General features: G+C 42.4%; 1 protein-coding gene across 6 annotated transcripts in view; it reads right to left on the bottom strand.

Annotated features, from left to right (window-relative positions):
• The window catches only part of nrxn2b (neurexin 2b), a 707,860-nt gene that overhangs the window by 31,736 nt on the left and 653,077 nt on the right, over positions 1-23,047 (bottom strand). For all 6 annotated transcript variants that reach the window (XM_085267412.1, XM_085267417.1, XM_085267416.1 and 3 more), the window contains one exon: positions 11,966-12,137. In XM_085267412.1, coding sequence (XP_085123538.1) covers positions 11,966-12,137 — 172 coding nt within the window. The remainder of the gene's footprint in view (positions 1-11,965; positions 12,138-23,047) is intronic.

The raw sequence follows: 23,047 nt of genomic DNA, 5'->3' as shown, positions 1-23,047 counted from the left end.
CCATCATTCTTTCTCTAATCCCTTTCCTTTGTCTTACTCACTTATCCATTTCCTCGTGCTTGCTCCTTTCCATCTAACTGCTCTTCTTCTCTGCTTGTCCTTCCCTTATTATCAAACAATCCTTCAGCCACACTTGGCGCTGTCCTTTTTCTCACCTCCCCTTGCCAAAACTAATTTTGATGTCTTTGTTTGCTAATAACTTCCATGCCCTATTCTTCCCTTGCACCTATATCCCTTCTTTTCATCTCCCGTTTCCCTCGTTCTTTATAAATTCTTCCTCAGCTACTATTTTTCTGTTCTTTCTCCTTCTATTCGCTATGCACAGCTGTCATTTCTTGTCCATCCAAGCTCACCGTTACTTCTCCCCTTTTCTCACATATCTCTCACTTGCCCCGTTAATCCCCTGCCTTTGTTTTGTTTTATTTACCTTCACTCAATTTTACCTCTGTATTCTTCATCTCCCCACGACGCAGCAAGTTTATTACTAGGATATTAGATGTAGTACACAGGCACTTCCACACAGTCTAAGTGTGTGGCAGGCAAAGTAATAAATGCTCAGAGTGTAGAGTGTGTACTGTATGTAAATGTGTGTATCCTTCCCTGGTGATCAGGAGTGAGTGACAACATCCTCATCAGCAACCAAAGACAGCAGAGAAATCAACAAGGAGGCTTCTTACCTAACCACTTGAAACAAAAACAAAAAAAGAGGGACAAGAGGAAAAAAACAGGATCTGATGGAAACCACAACAAAGAAAATTTGACTATAAATTTAATTTTAGCAAAACATATGTGCAGTGGCAAGGGAAAAAGTGGCACAACGTCCTGTTGGACAGGTTTTTTTTAATGTCCTCTACACTGCAATTTCTAAAACCCAAATTCCTCTGTGTCCTGCTTGTGTGTTTGCATCTGTTTGTATTCGGATCCTTAGAGAAATAAGTCATTCTGTGTGAAACAGTGACACTTCTCCCTTCTCGCTCCTCGCTCCTACCAGCTGAAGCCTGCTCTGCATAAGAATGGGGAGGGGGGGATAGAGTAAACAGCTGGGCCCTTCTCCTCTCCTTCTCCACTATTATCGCGCTCACTCCATTCCCAGGACTGTTCTCTTCGCTTGATATGAAAGATGGAGGAACAATGCTCTCGTACCTGGTGCTCAAGTAAAATCTGATATACAAGAGAGGGAGAGAGTGATAAACTAGTAAACGAATCAGTGGTTCTATTACTTTGAGGGATGTATTTTTTTTCCTTTTATAGCCAATGTTCACCAATGGAAAGCAGTGTATCAGATATACGGAAATATTCCCTTAAAGGGTCCACACACTTATGCAAGGAATACAGTTTGACAATATAATAGCCCTGATGCATCATGAAAGTCTTTGATGCACTCAAAGACTTTCATGATGCATCATGATCTTTGTTCATACTAGGACCAGAAGTGAGGCTCTATGAATGGATTTGTTATTGTTGACTTCTATGTTAAATAATAATGTTTAGCAGACACAGCTCTGCGCTTTATGTCAAATATGAGCCTAAGCCTATACTTCATGCTTCTTCATGTCCCTGAAACACCGCTGCTGAGGACAGACACGTGTCTGTCCTCAGCCACCTGGAGCATTGGCGGGATTAAAAGCTATGATCAGACTGGTTTTGGGTAGGTATCACAGCTGTGTTGCTAGGGGCAAGGCAAAGGCACGCTGATTAACTGGCACCCTGGGGAGACACAAAGCAAGGTAGGGGAGGCAGGGGACCTGCACAGCATGCCAGGAGTGCAGAGTGTGTCTGAGAGTGTCGGAGATTTGGATGTTTTGATAATCCAGCATATGAATCACACACTGTGTCTTTGCGTATCAGTACAAACGTCCATGTCTGTGTGATTACATGCGATTGTGTTTGTAGCAACTCTCCAAGGAGCCAACTGCATATCATGTAGCTCTGCAGGCAGCCAGATGCCCTTGTACAGGACACCCACATTGGAAATCCATCCATAAGAATGGAGATTACATTGGAGACGATTGGCCAGCAGCCATCCCGCTCTTCCTCCTCTCACAGAAACCTCTCTCCATCAAACTCGCCTCATTCTGCTTTTCATTTGGTAACTTTAGATGGATTGCTCTCTTATCCACTGGGTGTTTTTGAGAGCAGATTGGCATAGGAAACCACAGCCTTATGTAATGTAACCTCGTGCTACTAGATGCATCTCTTGTGTTGTTCTTAAATACTTGCTCCTGTTTTTTTTTCTTTTGTTCGGTTCTTTTATTAACAAATGTGATCAAATTGTGATTTTATAGCAATTCCAACAGGTGTTTGGGAAAGATGGCAAGTGATGCCAGTGCAGAGTCAAATTTCAGTCTATTTTTCTGGGAGATGATGTTAAAGAGTCAAAAATTGACAAAATTGACACGATAAGATGGCAGTTTTGGATCTGTTTTTTTCTCCTCCATCTTTTTTTTAAACCAGAGACTGCAGACGAGTTTTGTCTCTTCATGTGAAACGCGAGGGAAAAGAAAGCAATTTACCTACCCACCATGCTCTTTTGTTCAATGTAAATACATCAGCCACCATTCACGTCTGCGTGCATCTCAAACAGACAGCTCGCTGTTTTAACAGCTAGCTCATCTGTCTTTCATCTTTGCAGCAGTTATCAATGCAGCAGCTCGTTTTCATTTCTTCCCCTCTTTCGTCTTGCTTCGACAGGATCCTTACCACCTTTCATCTCGGCCACAGTGGATTTGTGCGAGGGTGGCTGCCAAAGTGAGCCAAAGAAAGCCCCCCTCCCCCCACCTTCCCAACCCCAACTCGTGTGGAAATCAAAGTTGTCACTTCTCTAATTACCCAAAGCAATCTTTTCCCTCTCTTGATCTGCACTACTTAGCTGTCTCTCCTCTTTCCCTTTCTCTACTCATCATTATTCCTTGACTGTTTTAGTGTTCTCGCTCTCTCCATCATCACATAGTCACAGGCCAATAATTGGAAATACCTTCCAACGGTGCAAGATCCAATCACAAGAAGTCACAGAGCACCAGAGGCCCAATAAGAACCAGCAGAATGAGGGAGGGAACTATCATTAGAGACAAGTGACTAAGCTGGCTGACTTCAATTAACTATTACTGGCTTTTCTGCTGTACCTGTACCTTGAATGTAATAATGTAAGAGCCCAAAATATGACAAATGTTTGTCACGCATCGAATCCCAGTAAAGCTTTAAGAATACTTTTTTTTTAAAATTATTATTATAAAGAGCTGTTTTCAGGGTAAAGTGAACTTAAAAACTCCACCTGCTTATAGTAATAACATAAAAAACACGAATGAACAACAGAAATTTGTGTTAGCGACTGCAGATTACAGAAACACAGAGCTTCTGTGGCGCAACTCTATAAACTAGTCCTAACCAAGGACTAGTTTATAGAGTTTCTGTGAGAAAAGCATATTTTAAGAATTTTGAGAAAATGGAAACATTTTGCGCTCAATTCCAGGAGCTCCGTACTGTGTTGGCGTTAATGCTGAATAAGTTACATTTATACCTTAATGTCATGCAGGGGCTGTTACGACAGTGCAGACTAATTAGGGCTGGATGAGGTGACCCTGGATCTTCCTTTAGTTACGCTGCAAATGCCATAGGTTTTGCATTCTTTGTGTGTTTATACACCCCTCTGCATTTAATCATTAGTTATTATTCATTCCTGTGTCTCTTCTACAGTCTGTCTTTTTGGGGGTCGACTGACTGATTTTCTACCTTTTTCTCAAGGTAGTTTATATTGTATTACCTTACAATATAAACTACCTTGAGGTGACCGTTATTGTGATTCAGCACTGTATAAATGGAACTGAATTATTAACGTTATGGAAAATGAATGAATGAGCCTAGTTTCCAGTATATAAAGCTGCTGGTGCCATACCATATGACAGTTGAAATGGTTTCCTGCCAATCCCACCATGTGGTTCATTCCACACCGTCGTCTGTCATCTAGTGCTTGGAGGAACATTAAAGCGATGCAGGTCTCCCTGACTGCAGAGGTAGCAGAGACAAAGATGGTTACCGACGCACCGTGGCAACATGAAGGTAAAGATAAAAAGGGGAAGTAGGAAGGAGAGAGCATAGCCAAGAGCTTTGTTGACCCCTTTACTCAGACCATTTATCTGAGTAGTAAGAACATCTTAACAACTCAGTCGGAAGAGCTGAAGGTGACCTTGCTGGTACAAAGAGTCTCTCTTCTTCTGTGAATCCATGTCTTTCCTCTTTACTCCCCCCCGACTATAAATGCCAGCCTTCACGCTGCACAGATCCTCTAAGTGCCTTACAGAGTGAAAACACGCAATAACAACAGCCCTGTCTTTGTACTTTATCTTTCCTCTTTTCTTTTCTGCCCTTGTCTTATGATCTGTATTAAGACCTGGGCTGGACTCCTCAAAGTCAACATTATCTGGAGCAGCAAGTAATTTATGTTTTACAAACTTATTCTAAGTTCATGCACGACTCTACATTGCACGTGAATGGTGTGTTTATGCTCTATCACATTGGACAGGCTACATGTAAAGAATTTCCCAAATCTGGGACAAATTAAGTTTATCTTATCTTAATCTTGCCCGCTGTGTTGCAATCCAATTTGTGAAGCTCTTATTAGTCAGTAACATTCTTTATCCATCAGTAAGAAGCCTTATCCATCTCAGCAGTAACAGCAGCTTGCTTCCAGCATGCATACTGGATTTCGCCTCCCCCCACCAAACCACTCCTTCTCTTTCTTCCTCTCTCTTCCTTCTTCTCCATTAGACATTTTCAGCAATGCATCCCCTTTGCTACACTTTGCCGCACATTCCTTTTCCTCTTTCCTACCCCCCCTGCCGTCAGACCCTCCATCCATGCATCCATTGCCATCCCCTAACCGCCACTTCTTCTTTCCAGTTCTGCTCAACTGCAGTCAGAAACTAAAGTGAAGTGACAGCTCCATAGTAAATCTGCTGTTTGTAAATACAGCTCTCAATGACTAGGAAACAGTAGGATTGCACACTGTGAGCTCTCATTGGTCATAATGACACAGTTATGAGGCAGCAAAATATGGTAATCGCAGCCAATATGCTGTGATGGTGTTGATATAACTGTGGTTGTAAAATTCAGAATGATTATTCAAAGCTCAGGGGACACCTTAGTGAATCCCAAATGCCAAGTGTGGTATAAACTCACATAAAATGAATGGATTCTTCCTGAAGCTGAATTCTTACTGTAATGTCACAACTCACTGTGTCCTGTGACTATAGCCACCATCCATTCATCCATCCATTTTCCTCTGTCTATCTAATCCAATGGGGCTCAGCCCAGCTGTCACTGGGCAGACAGACACCTAGATTCACAGAAAGAGTTAATGTGATGGAGTAGTATGACACAAATCAGACAGATTCACGTATTACAATTTACTACAAAAACTATACTATATCTCTATATAAACAACAACACGTCTCCCTTCACAGCTTAGAAACAGCTAAGATGGAAAATTTGTTTCAGTGGTTGAAAGGGCAACTGGCTCCTTGTAAGAGAGGGATTACTGCTATAGCGGCCTCCGCTCACTAAATCTGACCTCTCCTTGGGGTGTTTCAGCAGCTTGATTGGCAAGAAAGTAAAGAACAGGAAGAGAATAACTCAAGAAAAGAGTAAAAAAAAGACATTTGTGGAATTTGATCTATGAGCAGGATTTTAAAATCTAAACTACAATTTAGAATTAAATCTGCTTTTTGATGAAAATGATATACACCCATGATGCATTCAAAATGTTGGACTGTCCCTGCTGCCTGTAGTCCTGTTCTGTGTTTCTAGAGCTGCGCCCATAACCAGGTTCCTTATGCCTGCCTTTCTGCAAATGAGAACTCATCATTTGCAAGACAGAGGAACCTGGGTGAGGTCTTACGTGGGGATAATATTGTGAACACCTTTTACAGTGTGGAAATCAAATGTGACAAGGAATGTGAGCTGGTGTGCGACAAGAGAAGGCTCAGCAGAGAAGAGTGTAAGGCAGGAGGACCAGTACATCCTCCTTACTCCAGTGAAGCAAAGAAAATATTTAATCTCCTGCTGAACTTGTGATTTTGCTCAATTACAAAGAAATGAAGACTCTCTAATGAGAGTTTCATTTTACTGGAGACTATCAACCAGAAGTAAATGATATATAAAAACTTATATAAAAATGATTTGAATTTCATTGAAAGAAATACGCACTTGATCCTCTACAACCCAGGAGAATCAATCAATCCATTACAGATACTCCTGATCTTACTCCTGTGTATAAAGCACACCTGTTCACAAAATGAGTTTCTTCCATTCCAACCTCTCCACCATCAGGCTGCCATGGGCAAGACCAAAAGAGCGCTCAAAAGATGCTAGGGACATAACTGTAGACTTGCACAAGGTTAAAAGACCACCAGTAAGGAGCTCATGCAATTTTCTTCCAATTCCAATTATTTCCAATTATTTGAAAATAGATTAAATCTAAAATGATCATTATCACCCTCCATTTGCAAGATCTTGCCTCATGAATTGAGGATGATCATGAAAAAAAGTGTTGAATAGCCCAAAACTACATGGAAGGAGCTTGTTAAAGATCTGAAGGTCAGAAGAGATTCCAGATGAAAATAACCTCTAATTCTTACTGCTACTATCCCAAAGAGAATGCATTAAGGTTTAATGCATTCTCTTAATGCATGACTGTCCTGATGTGTTCTTCTTCTGGGACAAGGTAATAAAGTTATTGACATCACTGACAAATATCAGTCTTCCTGTTGACCCACTGCTACATCTTCTGCTTGATGACTCTAGGCTTCCAATGACAATGAAAGCACGCAAATTGTGGCTGGCAGGCATAACTGGGGCCAAAAAACTAGTGGTTCAGAGGTGGCTACCACCACATGATCTCTCGGTGAAACACTGGTTACATGCCTTCTTAGATATCTTGTACTTAGAACTATCCTCAGCTAGGGTCAACCATGCAAACCCCTCAACAGTCCAAAACTGGCTAAAGGGAATTAGAGAGACCAAAAGATTGCTCAGAAATGTGCAATAGGGAGTTAATGCATGTTATTCTCTTTTTGTTTTAAATCACTGATCTATTGTACCTTTCTCCTTGTTCATTATGTTAACCTGTTGTGTCATTGGAATGTCATGGTTATGCTGCAAATGTGTGTTGGTAGGGAGGATGGGGGTGGAGAGGGGGAGAAAAGGGACTTAGGGTTTGGGTTTGGGGTAATGTTCTTGGGAAACCCAATATATTGTATGTTTGTGGTGTGCTGTATAAGACAGTTTCCCTTTGTCCTAAAAGCAAATAAATATTGCATTACAAAAGATCTGAAGGCAGTTGGGACCACAGTCACCAAGAAGACCGCTTGTACCACACTACACGACAATGCACTGAAACGTTGCACTGCCTGCAAGGTCCTCCTGCTTAGGAAGGTACACATACAGCCCCATCTCAAGTTTGCTAGAGAACATCTAAATAATTCAAAGAAGGCTTGGGATGAAGTGTTGTGGTCAAATGAAGCCAAAATAAAGCTAGTTGGCATTAAACTGATCTACCCAAAGAACATCATCCCCACAGTCAAACAGGCCACAGTTATGAATGACTGTCTATCTCTCTGTGCTAGCCCAACAGTGGATTGGTGGCCTGTCTGGGACCTACTTGTGTTTGAGGGGGTCAAAGGGCCAATATTGCATAAAATCTTGGATGAGAAGATGAGAGATGGGTCGTGGATGGGTCTTCCAGCATGACAATGACCCTAAATATATCGACAAGGCAAGTCAGTTTTTTTCCAGGGCTTTGGTTGATATTTGGTCTCTCACTATAAAATTAAACTACCACAAAAACTGAAGACTTCTGAATCACCAATGAGCAAAAGTGCATATTCTCCTGACATTCTAAATAGGCTGTAGTTATAAATGGCTGCCTGTGTCTCTGTGCTAGCCCTACAGTGGATTGGTGAGCTGTTTGTGGTGTACCTCCAGGCAGAACTACAAGCCTGAATTGGATATACAGGAGAAAATTAATGGATAGATGGATGATATACACTATGCAAGACTCCAGAGACACGAGCTTTAACAGAAAATCAATGGTAAAAAGTGTGGCAGTCCTGTCCCCACTGCATAATTAACAAGTTCATTCTGAAATAAAATCACCGCAGCCATAAAAACTAACAACAGCAAATGACAAAAAAAGTTTCAATTACCATTTTGTGCCATCATATACACTATAAATTGCCTTCAGATCACTTCAGTAAGACAACTTTCTGTAACTTTAGAGAAAAACATTATATGTGTCATTCATCCTCTCAGAAAAAAGATAAAAGCACCATTGTTCACATCAGAAAACTCTGCTCTATGGACATAATGGACATTACTCAGTTCCTAGACCAAGGAAGTTTCAGCATTTAACAAAGTTACATATACTTGAGGAATATGGCATGCCAGTACAAAAATAAAGAAAAGCTATGAAGAAGTGAGCAAACATGACTCTTTATCATTAGTCATGCTGTAATTTATAAGTCTGCTAGCATCTGCATGCCTAATTATCAGACCATGTAAGCCTATATATAAATGTAACTTTGCATTGGCCAGAGAAACAATGTGTTTCTTCTTTTAAAAGCTGCAGTTTAGCTTTAATTAATGTTCAGTGAAGCTCTGTAAAAACACTGTATGATACATAAGCTAACAAACACTGATGCAGAGCAACAGTCATTCTTAAGTCTTTATTTTTCTGTATTGCCTCAAACCAGAAAATAATACTTTGGTCACTCAGAAATGAATATTCCTAAAGGGCAATGCCATAAAATCACAAACAAACCTTTTAAGATAAAAAATTATTAACCACATGAGACCACTTCCTTTCTCACAGCAGATGACCAGTAAATAAAGGGACTAGAGTGTGAAATGGTACAATTACAGCCCGTATGGCACCAGTGCTAACATCTGCCTGTTTTTCTGAGGCAAGGTTGAGGTGCTCAGTGTGACACGGGGAGGTTTTTATTGAGCCACTATGCCATTTTGGGAAAATGGGAGGTGGGGCGGGCCAATAACTGTTGCTGCAGGAGCCACCGGGGACACCTGACATGCTGGATTAGTTGGCCGAGCGTTCCTCTGACACTTTTTGTCTGCTCTCTGTCCATCAAATACAATGTGCACATGCACACAGACACACAAACATGCTGTACTATGTGATGCACCCAGACAGATGCATGCACTGTCACACGTAGAATAAGACATGGACCACAACACCCACAGACACACAGACTCCCCGAGGACTACTAACATCACTTCGTGGGACGTCAGGAGACGTGTTGCTTAGCCGCTGAATGTGCCTGACCTGTGACGACCACATTCGCTGTCAACATCTTGTCTCTCCAAATCATCACCTCGAAATGGCCTTCTGTTTAAAAGCTTGCTGCTGGCCAGCCCGGGTTTTAATAAAGGCTTTGTGAGTAAAGCGATGCAAAATCTTCAGTAATCTCCAGATATTTTGGGCTGAGGCCACTTATAGTGCACACAAACGTGTTTTTTGTCAGAATAAGATACAGAGAGAAAATCTGCCACCTTTTTCACGAGGAATGACGGCTCTACATTCTCTGTTTTACTTCCACCTTCCTTGTGGCCTCATCCTCTGGGAGCTTTTACCAGAGACCCCTGGTATCCCACATGTAACTCTCAATATGCACAGAATGTCAGATACGGTTCAGAACTGCAAAAGTATACCAAGGAGACTGCTTGATGTGGGTCACAACAGTCCCTCTGGGGAAGGGGATTTCACAGGAAAGTGCACTTCCTTGTTTTGTTAGAGGGACCAGACAAATATGGTACCTGTACCATCCAACAGACGCACCATTGCAGGCATTTTTCATGACAACTTGTTCTATTTTTCTTGAAATCTGGTTTACAACGACAGCATAAGATGACATAAGTTTTCTGCTGGGACAGCATAGCAATGACACTGCATAATGTAAGCATCAAGAAAATGAAGTAGGTTTGAATACAGTCCCAAACCGTGAGCGCAAACTATTTTGTCCTATTTAGAGAATCAGAAGATGTCTAAATCTCCAATCTGGGTCATGGGAACTTGTTTCAACAGGGGACCTCCTTTTTCTTTCTCTACAAAAATATAACATCACTTTCTCTCTCCCTTTATGCACCTCATGTGTCAGTTAGGAAGTTGCAATCCCATCTCTCTCTCTCTCTACATACTCCTCCACCCATCTGCACCTAAGCCTCATCCTACGTTTTGCTTTCCTAATGTGTAACATGTCTATGTCCCTAAAACAAGCCCCACCCACTCCCCAAGCAATATGATGATGAGCACAACCTTCAAAGTGGGTATGGGTGCAATCTGCAAGCTGGCACCCAAAAAAAGTTAGAGTGTAATCAGCTCACATAAATGAAACAAACCTATTCTACAGCCATTTAGCCCCCCTGCTACCACCCACACAACCCCACTCATCTTCGTGACCTCCTAAAAGTTCCAGCCCGAGCACAAAACTCATCAAATAAACTAACAAACAAAAACAAAATCACACTCTTCAATTGTTGATAAGCACAGGAAAAGGAAAGAAATGTTTGATGAGGACAACAACCGCGGCGAGGAGGGCGGAAGGGAAGAGGAATAAAAAGAATACGATATGGGATGTGCATTAATGTTTCTTGATGAAACGAAACATAGATTCGGATGATGACACTCACTTGCCAATGTTAACAGGCTGCTCAGCTGTTATTTTCCGAGCGGTTTGCGCTATTGTTAGATGAAGGCTCCTTTTTGGAGCGTGCGCTGTTGTGAAAAGGGCTGCATTTCCATCATAATAACAACTGAAAAGAGTGAACTGTCACACGGCACTTCCTTTTCTGGCTGTGATGCATTCCCCTCAGTCTGGCCTTGCTGTGTTGATGGATGAGCAAGAGAATATGCTTCTCTCAATGCCAAAACAAAGCTTCGAAATATGGGATCACTGCTGTGACAGAGAATGTCACAGTCCCACTGCTCTATATGTCAACAAGAGTAAATATCATGACCACATTAGCGGCGCTCTCCCTGCAGTTTGATACAATGATGATACATAGACAGTGCTTTTAGACAACGGGAAGAGAATGCATCGACTTCGGGTGGAGGTTTGCACATTGGACAGCATCGGTGCGGAATAAAAAACACTGCTTATTCGTTTGTAACATGAGACAGTCCTGCGTGGTGTTGCGTAGTCGTTGTGGGAACACAAAATGTCTTCCTTTGAACAACCATGAACAAAAGGGAAACACAGTGGAGAGAGAAATTACGTGGGGAGCTTCAGCATAACCAAAAATAACTTCATATTTCAGACTGAAATAGAATACTATGATTATGGTTAAACAAAGAGTGGGGGAATTAACACACTCCCAGCCGTGACTCATCGGGAGTTTGCCCTCGTTTAAATGATGTTGCACCCGTGTTTATCTTGAAGCGAAGGCTTGAGTTAAAAACACCTCCACGCTTTCCCAGCTTGAGGTTTCCTCCCTGTTTATCCTGCCTAAAGACCTTGCTCACCAACCATACGTGGCTGGCATACTCACGTTCGGCTGGCCTCCATTCAGTGCTGGCTTCACAGTGCCAGGAGCTGTAATGGCAGACTAACCACAGAGAGCCGGTTGCACTTAGATGAGGACGGCTTGCCTCGGGAAGGCTGCTTTGCTCTTCCTGCCTTTTAGACCAGAACTGGACTTAATCACCAGGAATAATGCAAGCAGCCTCTAAATATGAATGTTGTGATAAATAAAACAGAATGTGTGTCTTTAAGAGAGAAAAAGATCACTTTTAGTTGCACATAGGTTGGGGGGGGCTAAAATAATGAATATTTCATTTGCAAAGCTCCTTCTTTCTCTCTCCACTTTGTTGCCCGGCTTATCGGAAAACTCAGACCTGTGAAGGATCTAATCCAATACTGCCTCCCTCCCTCAGTCCCTAGATCAAGCCCACTGTTCCTACCTGAGGGGAAACGTTCAATGACGGGCTGGTTGTCCACCTGTAGCGTGGCGTTTCCACCACTGCGTGTGAATCGCACCACGTGGTATTTGCCGTCGCTCACCATCACCGCGCTCTCCTCGATGGTTATATCGTCTGTTCCCACGTTGAAGATCACGCCGACCTTTCCCCGTTCCTGTAAACAGAGGTTGATGCAATACACGGTCAACAAAAATGCACCAGCATGCACTAATATGTTAAGTTCAAACATATACCCATAAAATATAACATGAAGGGTTCGGGTTAGTGGAAAAGCCTGACCGCGGTCTCTTCTAAGATTAAGCCCTCATTGTCCACTGCCCCATCCCAACATCTGGTTTCAAACAGAATCTGGTACAATTCATGTATTCATGGATTTGGTGAATTGAGAGCCACGATTAAAGGATCTAAATGTTTTAAATATTCAGCTTTAGATAGGGTAGCTGTGGCTCAGGAAGTAGAGCCGGCCATCTCCTAATCATAAGGTTGATGGTTCAATCCTGCCTGTTCCAGTCTGTATGCCAAACCATCCTTCGGCAAGATACTAAACACTAAGTAGCTCCCGATGTGTGGATGTTAAATAGAAAGGACTTAGACCGTCCAACTCCAGGCCTCGAAGGCCGGTGTCCTGCAGGTTTTAGATGTGTCCTTGATCCAACACAGCTCATTTAAATGGCTAAATGACCTCCTCAACATGTCTTGAAGTTCTCCAGAGGCCTGGTAATGAACTAATCATTTGATCCAGGTGTGTTGACCCAGGGTGAGATCTAAAACCTGCAGGACACCGGCCCTTGAGGCCTGGAGTCCGACAACCCTGACTTAGACAAAGAGAGAAGTGCTTTATCTAAATGACTGAAAAAAACCCACAGTTTATAAAGTGCTTTGAGCACTCAGGTAGAATACTGTATTTTTTGGACTATAAGGCGTATTTAAAACCCTTAAATTTTCTCAAAAATTGACAGTGTACTTTATAATCCGGTGTGCTTTATGTATTAATTCTGGTTGTGCTTACTGACCTCGAACCGATTTTATGTGGTACACGGCCGTCAAAAATCAGTCAAAATGTTTTAGTATGACTTTGGTAAGCTACAAAGCTGGATTGTTACGGCTACCGTAGTCTGGAGCCTTGCGGAGAAATGCGTACTGTGTGTACAAGGACCCCAAAACGGCACCTGTTAAGAGACATGCTTACGAAGTGGATTTCAAACTTTAGGCTATCAGTCATGCAGTTGAACATACGAATAAAGCAGCTGTGAGATAATCCAACATCACAATTTGATGGACTTGTGGAAGAGGAATGAACTGAAAAAGTGAGTGTACTGTTCTGTATTTTATGTGTTAAAACTTAACGATGTTGAGAGTTATTGTGATAGAGTTGAATAAAGTTTCACTTTATTTTGTTTCGCTTAATGTGCCTTATAATCCGGTACGCCTTATAGTCCGAAAAATACGGTAGAAAAAAGCGATCTATAAGAACCGGTCTATTTACCTTTTTTATAAAAACGCTATTAAAGTGGTCACTTAGGTTTAAGTTTGTGCCATTTAAGCTGTCTTTAGAGATGATTTATAGATTCCCTGGAAAAAATATCTCAACAGCTACTCAGCTCACTGCAAAAACATCAGTGTTCCCAATAGTATCAACTGTTTATCCACCATCATGAACCAACAACTAATATTGTAATTTGACCAGTGCTTTCCGTCGTTTTATTCTTTCTGGTGTTCAAGATAATTGTTATTTACAACACTGTTGTCTTTGTTACTTATGTTACCCAAAGATACCCCGTTGAGCGTAGCTAGATTCCAACTGGCAATGCATAATGAGAAAAATAAAATCATGTCTTTTGTGTTTGAGAATGAATTACACTGACTGAAGCAATTGAGTTGTCAACTAAGCAGCAGTTACCCTGCACAGTTAAACTGCAGTCATCCAGCCGTGTAACAATCCATGCTAATAGGCTAATACTGTTGTTCCTTTGTTGTCCTTTGGCAAAAATCAAAAGATATTTTTCTTCAGTCAACACAAAAAGCCCCGACTGCCTGTAGTCTGATGACACTCAGAGCGTCAGATCCCACACATACAAGCCTGGTAAGGGAACAGAGTACTTGCTGAGGACTCAGGCACCTTTAGTATTCATCAACCGGGTGACCCCCCCTCCCCTCTCCCATCTATTAGTGTTGACAGCCGCCCACTGCTTCGAGTTTATTACAGTCAGCCGCCTACTCCACTCTCTTCTCCCGCCATCTCTCTCCTCTCCCTCTGTGGTTCCTGTCCTCAGTCCCAGGAAAGGTCAAAGTCATTTACAGAGTTACAGTCTGCCAGAGAGCCATAGAACAAGGGTGAGAGAGAGAAAGGGAGAAACAGAGGACATATCAGACAGCACCACTGCATACAAGTTGTCTGTCTGACTGCAAAACCTCTGTTGCACTTTTGCCCAGCTGTAAGACCCTGCTCTGGTAGCTGTTGCTCAACCTACAGACAGCAACACTTCCTGACTGTCACAGCAGGTCAAGCTCATTTGCCGGTGGGGTCACATTTGCACACTGCTATCTCCTCACTGCAGCTACAACTTCATTGATTCCGTTACCTCATTAGGTATGTGCATTTATTTTGCCACTTTCCATATGCCAAGATATTCAGGGGTGAACCTGTGGCTTTTGCTTGCAGCAGTTTTCCATTATTCATGGCTGATTAAGTATTTTAAAAAAGAAAATAAGACACCCCTAATGTTAACAGATCTCAAAATAGCCAGTTAATTGAGTAAATAAGTGCAAAGGTTGTACAGTAAGTTAATGATCACTATAATCAGCCACATTTATGTGCATCTTAACTGCTCTTTGCTGCTGTGTAAAGTTGTTATAGTTTTTAGCCAAGGCCACATTACGGCCATGCACCGATGTCAGCCGTGATTAGGGTATTAATTGAGCATGCTCAAATGGTGGCGCAACATGTTGGTTGTGATTAATGCTTTGCGGGGATCAGCAGAACATAAGACACAGTTGAACAGCCAGAATAAGCAAAAGGAATCAGTGTGGAACACAACAGGAAGCAGAGCTCAGCTGTCCTACGTGATGCTCCTAATGAAGCTAGATCTGTATGAAATTGATGGACTACTCTGTAGATGGACTCATTCTGCAAGGAGGCTCGTTGGATGTCTCGAATGGCAAAGTGCTTCCAGCTTCTCAGCCACTTAATCAGCGGCTTCATGTTATAGACCGACCCTCACAGTCTTTCTGCCTGCTATCGTTGTGAATGCCAAAATCCACTATGCTGCAGATTTGACGACACCAGCATGAATACAGTCTTAGAGTAATTATGAGGTGCACAAGAATAACGATTTAATCAAAGCTTTCAGTATTGATACCCTTTAGATATTGCAACGGGGAAAAACAAAATGGAGAGGGTGAGTGAAATGCTTTTGGATCGAGCGGAAATGCCAGGATCATCTCCATTACAGCCCACGCACTAGGAAGCTTAGAATAATCATAACACCTTGCTTGGAGAATTAATTCAATTTTCCAGGGTGAAGCAGAATGAATCCATGCTATTACAACTGAAAAGCAGAAGGGAGTGAATTTGAGTGATATTTACAGAGAGATTAGCATTTGTGTTCCGCAACATTAGAGTTCTTCCCGGTGCTGAGGGAATGTATCGAGCCCATTACGGTGGGAAGCCGCTGGGAACCAGTGCTTTTTTAAAAATGATTTTAGTGTAGCAGTAATGACATTTTAATGGCCGTTTTCCTTAAGCGAACATATCTCTGGAAACAGAAGGAAAAGAAAAACTCTTTGAATGACTGGGAGCAGTCAAGCCTGCAACATTGAAATGAAGGGACTAGTAGGTAACTTACAATAAACCCTGGCTGCTCTTTAAACACCACAGCTTCTCAATGACTGCTTAGCAGCCCTTAATCTGCTGTAGCTGTCAGCTAATGTCAGGAGCAAGAATGCTACGTTTTCCACTTTTATCTAGAGGGTAGCTCATCTTACTTTTCTTTCTACGGGTAAATCGGTAGCAAAGGGAGCAGGTCCGCGGTAGACTGGGGGGCAGGAGCTCTACTTTATGATCAGATGTATTTTCAATTACATCTGATCTGCCTGAAGAAGCCAGGATCTGAGTTACTGAGATTCAATTAAATATTCAAAGATCTACAATAGTGGAGGGGGTTGGACGAAATACCTACAGACAGAATTAAGTTTCAACTTTAACCAAAATCGGTTTTGGTTCTGAGGCTCTGAGTTTTACAGAGAAAGGTTTCATCTGGGGACAAGAGAAAAATCAAAGATTTCCTCTTAAATATTATATTACTTTAAGTACAAAGTTGCTGTTCTTGCCAAATATCTGATTTGTTTACCACTGCACAAACTGCTCATCAGTTTCCCACACAGTAAATCGAGTTTAGCTACCAAAAAAAAAACTCGAGAAAAAAGAAAGTTTCTGTAATCTTCTCATTAGAGTCTCTCCTTCCTTGTTCTCAAAGACAAAAGAAAATTGACTTTGGAATTCTGCACGGCAGCCAGAGAAAGAGCAGTACGGAGTGCATTTCCGTCTGAAATATTTCAACATGACCTTGCGGCGTGCGAGAGCACGTCGAGGTAAACGCTGCTGTCGGGAGTGGAATGAGAATGAGGCAGAGACTGCAGTCTGTATGTGTGTATCAGGGTTATCGGGCTGCCTCAGCGAGCTCTCACTGATCACGCCAAGCAGAAAAGGAAGAGCGAGAGGAGGAGGAGGAGGAGCAAGGGGCAGAGAGAAACACTGTGTGATAAAAGGACAGTGGGAACCTTGATGATCCTCTGGGGCCTCAAGGTGCTTTGAGATCAAAGCTCCTTTTGAAGGTGTCAAAATCTGGTTCTTTCTTTTGCTCACATGCTGGTACTCAATTAAGAAAAGGAAAAATAGACAAAGGGGGAATGAGAAAGCATTTTTGAAGGATTTGGTTTGTTGTTTCATTTCCTCCTCGCCTGCTCAATCTTCTCCCTTTCTAACACACCCTACAGCTTCATCTTTACACACATCTGCTACTTGACGTATTTGCATTTCCTCAAAGTCTTTCTGAATCTCCCCCTTAGATCTGATACATAAATGCTAAACAGGCAAGTTAGAAAGAGGAAACAACAGAGACGCAACTGCTGGAAAGTGGATTCAGCAAGACTAGGGCAGAGACAGTTGCAGTTGTTTAAATCACTCAAGGTATTTTGCATTTTGCTGTATCAACTTGCCTGGAGAAATTGTTTCTGAAACACGGCTGACCAGTTCAGGGATTTGCTGGTTTGATAGATTTCATATTAATACTCCTCTGGCTGTTGGAAATGCAAACGATTCATCAGCTTCTCTCTCATTTGGATCTATCATAGGCTGTATCTGCTTGAGACTAACTTGACATGCCACTAAAAGTGTGCAGAACTGCAGTATTTATTAGCTTATGAATCAGCCAGCAGAGCAGCATGGATAAAAAAAAAAATGATAAATTGATTTTTACTGGGCGCCCACAGAAAAAGCAATCAATTCTTATATATGTATGTACACAAATATTTGACACATCCATGCGGTGTAGGAAAGCCTAATATTTCATACAGCTTGAGCTAAGCATTTTAACGTATTTGCAGATTCTGTGCATTAATGTAAAATTCCATATGCTGTTTACAGTTACCGACTCATACTGGTGATTTTTTTCCCTAAAATATCCCACAGATACCCCATCTGATACCCCATCACTTGGTATCGCTGCATCTTCCTCATGAGTTTAATTCCTGCGCTGATTCCTGGCTAATCAGCTTGTCAACATGTATGCATAATGCCTGCGAGCGCAGATCCGCTGTGGCATCTGCTACAAGGAGAACAGTATAGTGGGGCTAAGCTTCCACTTAGAAACTGCAGCGTTACGTAAGGAGAAATACGTGGTTGCATAACATGTAGACTTCTTGCCGGCTAAATCATCCACTGTCCGTTCACTGAACGTCTTCAGAGTATCTGCGACAGAAAGAGGGAATTGTTGAGGGCCAGCAGCCATTTTGAATCAGTAAACTGCTCTGTAGCGCGCAGATTTCACGTCTTCCCTTCTTATCAGTCACCTCAAATGACATAGTGCTGTTCCAGACGGAGTTGCATGTGTCATTTTGATTTGGTTTATTTAGGAAAAAGAGGAGGGCTGTGGCAAAACAGTCGCTTTTGCAAAGAAGACATGGTTTCCGTTGCCACACCTTCTCTCGGTTTCTGCTCAGCTAACATCTGTATGTGCTTGCCGTGGTCTCTTGCAGTCACCTTGAGCACCTCATCTTAAAGGCACTTCATATCCTCTTCGATCTCTTTTCTTTGCCTAGTTATTTCCAGCAGTGGTCATGGCTATGAGAGCACATTTGCACTGCAAATGATGAGTGGCCACTCTAACAGTGAATCAGATCTCATTGAAAAATCAATGACTTAGACAGATGTGATGTGAGTGCATGTATATATATACATATATGTGTGTGTGTGTGTGTGTGTGTGTGTGTGTGTGTGTGTGTGTGTGTGTGTGTGTGTGTGTGTGTGAGTGAGAGAGAGAGAGTATACACTGATGTGTCTGAATCTCTTGTCAGAGCATGACTCACACTGGGCTTGCCTATTTGTCCCCAAGTACACACACATACCAGCATTGAGCCAAAATACTACAGAGGGAAGAAACAGTGAACATACTAAGAAGGAGAAAAACACAAATCAACCAAAATACCGTCCACTATAACCCTGATTGTTGCCACTCTCAGCAAAACCAACGCTGACTCGCATATAGTAAGTACTGATATGACTGCTCATGTACCGTACCACTGAGACTGTTGATGGATGGCATCCTTCAGCACAATAGAATAGAATAGAATAATCCTTTAATTGACCCACAAGGGGAAATTTGGTTGTAACAGCAGCCAAAAAGACAAATATACAAACAAACAGGACACAGGACACAGAACAGAAACATACACAATTTTTCTTACATATTTACATTAAGGACAACGGTTACTATAAACAGAGAGTACTGTACAGTTATTAAATTAAATAAAAACAATTACAGGTAAGAGGTAAACCAGGTTGTAGCGCGAATTGGTTAATTAACTAACTTATTGCAGTTACAGCATTGATGTAAACATCTATGTTTGTTGGAAGCAGTTCAGATTGTACAGTCTGACAGCTGCAGGGAAGAAGGACCTGCGGAAACGCTCCTTCATGCATCTAGGATGCAGCAGTCTGTCACTGAAGCAGCTCTGCAGTTCAGCAACATTTATGTGCATGGGGTGGGAGACTCTGTCCATCAGAGATGTTATTTTGGCCAGAGTCCTTCTGTCTCCCACCACCTGTACTGGGTCCAGGGTGCATCCCAGAACAGAGCTGGCCTTCCTGATGAGTTTATCCAACCTCTTCCTCTCAGCTGCCGATAAACTGCCGATAAAAATAACTATAATACTTGGAGGTCTGACTAGGGATGGGTACCGGTATCCGGTGTCATTATGGCACCGGTTCTGACATAAACGGTAGTAACCAGACCAAAAAGCAGCGCACATTTCGGTGCTTTATTTTCCTGAGATGTCATACACTTTGGATTCTAGCCAATCATTTTACCTTTCCAAGGATAGTAGGCGGGCCCAGGTACGTACGCTCTTTTAGAACAGAGCTGCAGGTTAAAAATGCCCAAGGCGGAGCGGTCAAAAGTCTGGCTGTACTTCACAGCAAAAGATGCAAACTCAGCAGCCTGCAACAAGTGCTTTAAGCTGATACTGTGCAAAGGAGGTAACACCTCAAATCTGATGAAACACCTGGCGGTTTTTTAAAAGCCGAGAAATGCACCGTATTTGATAGCTTGCTGCGAGACCTCACACCGTACACATCTACTGCGGGTGTGGTGCCTGTTATCAGACCCGGAGTTAGCAACATCCCCCAAGAACCCGAAGAGGAGAGTCCTGGCCCCTAGCCCTGCCAGTGTAGCAGAAATGATGACGGATGATGATGCAGCAGCAGCCGTTCTTCTCTGGGTGAGTAGCTTAATGTTGTTCGTGTGTAATTTACGTTGAGTATGCTAACCACGTTATTAAATTAATGCATGTAAGGTGAACTAGCAAACACCGTCATAGTTACATGCGGCTGTCTTCTTGTTTGATGGCAGATACTCCCTTCAACCTGGCCAAAAAGGCTAAAATGACCAAAGAAAAAGTGGGAAACAGCTAAACATGAGAGGTTTTTGGACAAAGTTTGTGTTTTTTTTCCATTGTTTAAGCACTGCTTCCAGCCAAGAGTGATACCATATATGCCCTAGAGCTGCAGAAAAGGCACACATTGTTATCTTTTTACAAAAAAACAGCTAAACATGAGAGGTTTTTGGACAAAGTTTGTGTTTTCCAGTCTTTAAGCACCGGTACTGTTTCAAAAGTACCGGTTTGGTACTGGTATTGGATAAAACCTAAACGATACCCATCCCTAGGTCTGACAGCTGACCTGCCTTAAAAAAAACCCTCAAACCACACACACACTTGTATGCAAACGTGGGAATGTCCTTGAGTGAGATTGCTTGGTACCTCAACACGCTGCGGCCTTGTTTACAGAGCTGCCAAGAGCTAATGGATACACGTGCACACTGTCATGGGGACTTTTTTTGCATTATCCTTGTGATCGGGATGTGAATAACGATACAAAACATCTGAAAAGTAACTGTAATAATAATAATAATGGATTGGATTTTATATAGTGCTTTTCACGGCACCCAAAGCGCTTTACAATGCCACTATTCATTCACTCTCGCATTCACACACTGGTGGAGGCAAGCTACGGTTGTAGCCACAGCTGCCCTGGGGTAGACTGACAGAAGCGAGGCTGCCATATCGGCCCCTCTGGCCAACACCAGTAGGGTAAAGTGTCTTGCCCAAGGACACAACGACCAGGACAGAGAGAGCCCAGGGATCGAACTGGCGACCTTCCGGTTACAGATACACTTCCCAACCCCTTGAGCCACGGTCGCCCCCTGTACCCATGCTCTGTTACAACTGGCATCTGTGTTTTTACTTTTCCTACTAATATCTATTTTTTTTGAAAACCAAAAACCCCCACCATGTCAATCAGGTGAGTCCATATTACTGATATTACTGTAAATAGGATCTGTAATCAAGAGTTTCTGAGTACTGCCCCAAAAAAACCACGATGCCGACCTGGTGTAAATTTGGGATTCAAGGTTGTTTTCTCAATATTTTCAGATCACTTCAGTGGGAGTTTAATTCCATTCCCTTGCACCTGTGCCTCTGTGATTCAGGCTGGAATTACCTTCCAAACCATGACCCTTAAACCTGAATTTCATTTTGGGGAAGAGGAAGGACTCACAGGGAGGCAAATCTAGCGAATGGGGCAGGTGGGAATCTGAAATGTGTGATGAAAAAACTCATGTATTTCAAAGCTGTCCAGAATTGCATGAGAGAGTGATTGCAAAGGGGAACATGACCAAATTTAAACCAGCTTTTCACATTTTTTAAAATTTTATTGCATTTTCAGATGTGTTTCTAAAGTTAAGGGTGGGCGACAACTTAAAACAAACACCTTAACCACTGACCCCCAGAGAAGGGGAGGCTCTGTTTTGTTGTGAGGGACAGATTCAGGGGTGATTGTAGTTCAGAAGCACTTTATCTACTAATCAAAGGTTGGTGGTTGGGTTCTGCATATGCATGTCATCATTTGGTAAGATACTGAAACCTGATGTTAGATATAAAGCACTTAGACAATGAAAATGTTTTGTGTGAATGAAACCTGTGTATCCAAGGGCTCTTGGTTTGTGCGGATAGGTTAACTGATTAATCCAAATTGCCCATAGGCGTGAATGCACGAGTGAATGTGAGCGCGAATGGTTGTCTGTCTCTGCGTGTTAGCCCAGCGACAGACTGGCGACCTGTCCAGGGTGTACCCCGCCTCTCGCCCTATGACAGCTGGGATAGGCTCCAGCACCCCCCGCAACCCTGAAAAGGATAAGCGGAAGCAAATAGATGGATGGATGGAAACCTGTTGTATAAAGTGCTTTGAATGCTCAAGCACCACTATAGAAGAACCAGCCTATGTATTTGATTGGGTAACACTAATTTATTTACAACCAGGTCAACAATATATCTGAGCTCATCTCAATGATGAAAAAATTTATTACAGAAACAATCCGCTCCACATTGCTAGCAGTTTTGTTTGCTTGTAATCCTGCTGCCTCTGGTTGCCACATCACGTTTTGAGGCAGCTTAAAGTAAGCACATCTAAACCGTAGTCCAACAGGCTACTGAGGCACTCAACGAAGAAAAGTGCAAAACTGGGTTTCTCACTATAACTGAGTCCTTTCAGCTTAGATCGAATTGGCATCTAAATATCGATTCCGGCAGCTTCAGCAAGTCAGATGCAATTTGTAATTTTCAGACTGCACCAGGATCAGCCTCCTCCACGAGTACACTTGCCTAAGGGCATCAAACTCATCTGAACTTTTTGTTATACTAAAGCATTGCCCTTTTTTGGGTTTTTGCAGGTCCGATCACCACATGTAAATAAAATGATCGTCTTAAACAATCCATTACGAGTGACCGTTCTGTCTTTCACGACTTAATCAAATAAAAAATGAATAAATCAAAGAGACGGTGCAGAGGTAATATGCCACCTTAGTGCTAAAATAGAGTCATCATTTACCACTCAGTCTCTCTAGCTGCCAAGAGATGTGTAAAGGTAGATTAAATTTATCAAGACGCCAAAGTGAAACCGGAACACCTGAAACAGCAATGTCAAGGGCCTTTTCCAGTCACTAACCAGAGATGGATGGAGGATGGAGAAGATAAAGCAGAGAGAGGAAGAAGGTATAGGAAGACAAAGAACATCATTGTAAGAAAAAGACAATGAAAAGAAATGGAAGTGGAATCTGGAGAAAAGGAAAGAATGAAGCGTTTGGAGTGACAGCAGTGAAGCTAGGGCGATGATGTGGTGGTGGGGATCCCCCGAGGCAAAGCCAGAAAAGAATCTCTGTTACTCTGACAGTAGAAATCAATGTCCATATACCCATGATTCATCACTGTTACCACAAGCACTGCTAGGCCCAG

This window comes from Mchenga conophoros, linkage group LG3 (assembly GCF_057382185.1).
Source record: "Mchenga conophoros isolate Kocher_MC1m ecotype Shallow Benthic linkage group LG3, M_conophoros_male_GT1.1, whole genome shotgun sequence".
NCBI classification, from domain to species: Eukaryota; Metazoa; Chordata; class Actinopteri; order Cichliformes; family Cichlidae; genus Mchenga; species Mchenga conophoros.
Note: the sequence above shows the minus strand (reverse complement) of the source record. Positions and strands in the feature narration are given on the sequence as shown.